The sequence below is a fragment of the Apaloderma vittatum genome, unplaced genomic scaffold (genome assembly GCF_000703405.1).
Source record: "Apaloderma vittatum isolate BGI_N311 unplaced genomic scaffold, ASM70340v1 scaffold18996, whole genome shotgun sequence".
Taxonomy (NCBI): Eukaryota; Metazoa; Chordata; class Aves; order Trogoniformes; family Trogonidae; genus Apaloderma; species Apaloderma vittatum.
Genome location: NW_009721472.1, coordinates 59575 through 64951, shown reverse-complemented (window position 1 = coordinate 64951; position 5377 = coordinate 59575). Strand labels below are relative to the sequence as shown.

Here is a 5377-nt window from a genome sequence, read left to right as displayed (position 1 = left end):
GTCGAGCCGCTGTCATGAGTGGCGCCCCAGCCACTCACCATCCCCACTCGTCCTTCTTCAGAGAGCAGGGCGGCGAGGTTGGGGCTTGGAAGGCAGATGGGAATGACGTACTCGTTAAAAGTGACGTCGCTGCTCAAGTACAACAAGGCGATGTCCCCGTTGTAGTTATTTGAATCATAATGCGGATGGGTCCAGCTCTGTTCCACGCTGATCTTCTGTTCTTTGAATTCTCTTTGGTACTTGTCAAAGTCTCCTGGAGTCAGGACAAATAAAAAGGGTTAAGCAAGCTGTAAACAGCCTGTACGGTGTCATCATGGTGGCAGCGCAAGGACAGGGAATTAATGCTTTGCCCACCTGTCCCAAGGCGCAGATCACAACACAGCCTGCTCTGTAACGATATTATTTTAGCACTTCTGATCCTGCAACTCAAGCTTGCCAGCTTGTCCTTTCAGGGCAGAAACCAAGTTGGTGCCTGGATGAGTAGATACCCACAGAGATTATGGCTTCTGGGGATTTTACCATAAATCCTGTCAATGCTTTTTCAGTAAGCACTGCAGTTTGAACCGTTTATCTAAGCTGCTACGGGGCTGTGTGGTCCCCACTCAGGAACACTACGTAAGCATTAAGCTGCAGCCATGGATAAGGCTGAAGAATTGTTTCCTGTTGTCAGCCAGGGCTGGGCTTTCTTTGCGCCTTGACTGTCTCCACTTCAAGCACAAGCCTGTGTTTATTGCTGCGCTCCTGCTGCAACAGGGTGGATTCCTGCTCCTGGAACTGGTGCTCCAGAACATAACCAGGGTGGGGGGACATTCTGCTCTGAGGCAATTAGAGGCAACAATAAGCCAGCAGCACAGTAGGAAACAAGGCTGATGAAAGTACAAAACTGGCTTGAGAGCGGACCATCCCCTGCAGGAATCCTTCTTCCTTCCGAGATGTATGCTCAGGTGCCCTCAGTCTCCTGGCACAGTGAGTTTGCCAAAAATGGGTGACAGAAAAAGCTAAATCTGTGCCTTATGCTCCCAGGTTCTCCATGAAAGCATAAGGGACCAGCTGAAAGCCCTTTGCACCTAAATATTGTGAAGAAAATGAAGGGTTCTGTAAATCCAGGTCAGGTTGGATGTTGCTGTTTCTCAGCCACGACTTCCTGTGTCCACGCGCAAATCGCATTTTAGGGAAGAGATTATCCCTGTGTTTATAAAAGCAACTTGTACTCACCTACGGTGACATGGTGTGGTCTGACGAGGTCCAGGCAGTGAGCAGCAGTGACCACCCAGCGACTGCTGATTAAACTCCCTCCACAGAATCCAATATCGTGACTATTCCGGATCAAAACCTGTGTGAAAGATGAAGGAGGCCGTGTCGCCAGGGCTGTGTGAGGTACGCACGCACGTGGTCCGTCTCTCGCCGGTGGGCTGCCAGCTTTGTAGCTTGAAAAATAACACCTCTGCCAGGAACGAGCACAGTGCACTAAGCACAGATGCTGTTAGAAGGGTTAGTAAAAATGAAACAACTGCACATCTCTGACAATGGAGCAGAATATTGTGCTCACCTAAGCTTGACAAAATCAAATAGGAGTAGAGCTATGGGGACAGCCATTCTTCTAAGAAAGTATGTATGACTGATTTTTTTTTCATGGTGAGCCAAATTTTCTTGTGGGGGGGGGGGGAGGGGAACAAGAACAGTACCTCAAGGTGTGTTTCATTGATAATCAGATTAAAAAGAATGTGACGTTTCTCCACATAACCAAGAACTGGAAGAGTTTTTTTCACTTTACCAGCTGTTGAGTACGAGTGGAGCTTCAGAAACTGTTCTTTTTCTTTTACTGGTAATTAAAATTTGGAATTATCTATAGACTAGAAAATGGAGAAGTAAAAACATGCTGCTCAATGTTAGACGTTTACTTGTCTATTCAGAATTCTAAGCTCCATTAATGCCTCAGCACCTCTTCAACTAAACTCCCTTTCATGTGTTGTTAAACTAAAGGGAAAGCTTAAATTTTGGTGTTCTGCAGTTTCAGCGAAGTTAATACTTAAACAGAGGGAAAAGATGTGCCACAGTCTGGCCTCCTGCGTTGATGTAGTTCCTGGAGTAATGTCATGTTTTACATAAGCCATTTCGACTTAATTCTATGTACGTTCTGCTCAGTAGTGCTAGAACAAAACACTGAAAAGTAGCAAAGAAAAATTACCTGAAAATTCTGTCTTAGGTTATGAAGAACTAGAACAGAAAGGGTTTGCAAAACCCTTTTATAAAAATAAAACATATATAATGCATGAATCAATTACTTCTCTGATGGTAACACTTTGTTTCAAGAAGAAACTCCAGGTTAGGCAGGAGTCAGACATTCCCGTCTCACAACCCCACGCGAGGTTCCAGTCAGGAGGAAAGCAGCTGCTGTTCCTCCTGGAAGGAAGATGCAGAAACCTCCAGGCACTGTCCTAGCAGTGACATTTCAGCTTGCAAAAGGGCATGATGTCTGCACCGTCCACAGGACTGACAGGAACCTGAGGGTTTATTTTTAGATTAAGCTGTTAACTTCTGATGCACAAGCTCCTAAATAGTACACTGATTGAAACGGAGAGAGTAGGTGAAAATTAATACCAAATAAGGACACACACATACACACAGAAAACCAACCAAACAAAAAAAATAATCCTCACCCCACCATCCAAATCCATTAAAAAAGCAAAACAAAATAATAGAAATAAAAGAAACACTTCAGGGATGTTCCCATACTCGCCACATGACCTTCACATTTGAGCCCTCTCAGTTTTATCTTCCTTACCATAACGTGTATGAAAAGCTCCGCACGCTAATGAGGAATCTCACCTGGTCATAGAAAAAAAATTGTGAAAAATATCACCAGCTACTCCCAAAGGAGTCAGAAGCACAGCTTTTCACCAAGAACATTTAGAGACGAAGAACCTGAATAGCAGCAGGAGGAGATCTGATTGATGGAGTCAAGTGAAAAAGTACCTGAGCTCACAAAAGCACATATACCTAAGGTAGGGGAAAAATAATAAATATGGCAACTAAGATACATGTGATCAAAAAGACTTGCAGAAGTGTGAGCACTGCATGTGGTTGGATTGCTCTTGACCTGAAAAAAAACCTGAATAATGGCTTGATGAACTGTCCTAGGTGGAACGAGGGATAAGAAAGTATTCAGGCGAAGTGTGAACGGCCAAGCTGGAAGAAAAGTGTTACCTGCCAGGGGCAGTGTCCGCGATGACACAAAGTTCCTCCCGTTATCCTGGTGGAGTCACTGTGCTCTAACGCAGAGCTGATGTTTATTGGGATGAGCTGAGGCGTATCTGAAGCATTTCCCCCGTCACTGCTCCCACTGAGCCCATCACGCACGGTCTCAATGGCATCATTAGCTCCTGTTTTGTCCCAGCCAGTGGCCTCCGCTGTTTGGTTTTGCCCGGTAGCATTTTCCACCTCGTCTTTCCATCTGTCAGCAGCCACCGTGGTCTCGTTCAGCCACGCAGGGCCCTGGGTCGGCTCTCTTTGGGGCTGCCCAGGCCTGGCAGTCCCCTCCGCTGTCCCACGGTGCTCCAGGACACCCGGCTCCTTCCCAGCAGGACTGTCCCCCAGTGGCTTCTGGACCACAGAGCCCACCTGTGTCCTGTTCCAGCTGGAAGCATCTCCTGCTGGCTCCGTTTCTCCAGCGTCACTCTCCACTGGCACGTTCTGCTCCAAGGCATCCTTTAAAGTCTCATTTTCCTCAACAGCGTGTTCTTCCAGCCCCGTTTGCCTAACCCTGCCCTCTGCACTCTCATTCCACCCAGCCATGTCACCTCCATGCTCATGCAGTTCCCTCGGGAGCCTTCGCTGCCCCAGCTGCTCTTCCTCCACAGCCCGCCTGGCTTTGATCAGCCCACACGGAAATGATGCTGGAGGGAGGAAAGACGGATTAAAGATTTAAGCTTAGGGTGCGTGGTGTCGTGTCAAACTCCAACACAAAAGCAGCGCTTTGCCTGTTCAAGAATGGGCTTTAGACCCTCCTAAAAGAGCCCAGAAACATCTCTGACACTTTGAATGTCAAACTCCATCCCTGCAGCATCTCACCAAGGTGTGCAGCACTTATTACAGAAAAACACAGCTGATGGCTGCACCTCTGCAGAACCACAGGCACCGTCACAGCCGGTGACGCCAGGAGCAATCTGCTGAGGGCTCTCATCAGGACAGAATCCAAACCCAGCACTCCCTGGGTTGCTAGCATGCCTTAACACAAGGTTTTAAAGATGCTTGTCACTTCCTAACGCTGCGGTTTAGCTTCACAGCTCAAAGTTAGGTTGATCTATGTCTGTTGGGAGGAACAGGACCACCCAGGTCTGTACTGCTGCTCCTTTCCCCAGTATGTGCTCACAAGGGCACTGGATGGGAGAGACAGAGAGACACTTGACCGAGAAGAACCTTACAGTTTAAAATAAATTCACAATATGTTATAAACAAGACAGATTGTTTCCATAGACTAAGTACAAGCTGCAGCAGCCACACCGTGTGAAGCTCTTCTGCAACTAGTGAAAAGCAAAAGACGGTTCCTTGTAAATCCTCTCTTTACCTGAAGTAACCCCGAGCTGACCACGCTTTACCTGCTTGCACACATCTCTTCCCATCCTCGTGCAGGGCATAATCCGTTGCGCAGGAACACACCACGTGAAAGGGGCTGCTGCCCTCCCTGCAGTACTGCCAGCACCCCCCGTTCTCGTACCAGCATTCAAACTTCTCTGCCATGGAAACACACAGGCATTCCCTCGGTTACTGCTGCAGGCAGACCCCTGAGCAGTGCAGAGCTTCTAGCACTATTGTTAAATTAAAAAAGTAGGAAAAAAAAAAATCTGCTGAAATCTCATAGGGAAACAGAAGGAACTACCTCTTATGGTTCAAGAAAACGATGCAAACCAAACATGTTGCTTTAAGTCTATTTTCATTAGTCTGTTTCCACCATTTTATTACTTGCTAGGTTTTTCTTGGGGCCACTGCTGGACCCTTCTGCCTGTAGAGCAGGGGCAAAAAAGTGCCTGGAAGAGCAAACACTTCTAAATGCATCCATTTTTGATCCATCTGCCTCTCTTTTATATCACGACAGATTTAGAGTAGTAGGCATTTTGGTGGGGGCCAAGTCTGTAAGAAATGGACTGAGGTTTTTTTATACATTTTTATACATTGTCTAATGTATGAATCTAATCGCCTGGTTCTGTATCAGAAAAAGTCACTGATGATTTAGGAGTGTTGACAGACGAGAAGCTCAACATGAGCTGGCAGGGCACTCATGCAGCTCAAAATGCCAACCACATCCTGGGATGTATCAAGAGAAGCGTGGTCAGCAGGTCAAGAGAGGTGATTCTCCCTCTTTACTCTGCTCTTGTGA

At 46.9% G+C, this 5377-nt stretch overlaps 1 protein-coding gene across 1 annotated transcript in view; it reads right to left on the bottom strand.

Moving 5' to 3' along the window:
• The window catches only part of LOC104275451 (coagulation factor VII-like), an 8829-nt gene that overhangs the window by 308 nt on the left and 3144 nt on the right, over positions 1 to 5377 (bottom strand). Inside the window, 5 exon segments of the mRNA XM_009871415.1 lie at positions 1 to 2; positions 4 to 253; positions 1216 to 1333; positions 3208 to 3896; positions 4599 to 4733. The exon segment at positions 1 to 2 is cut by the window's left edge and continues 308 nt beyond it. Of these exon segments, the coding sequence (XP_009869717.1) occupies positions 1 to 2; positions 4 to 253; positions 1216 to 1333; positions 3208 to 3896; positions 4599 to 4733 (1194 nt within the window).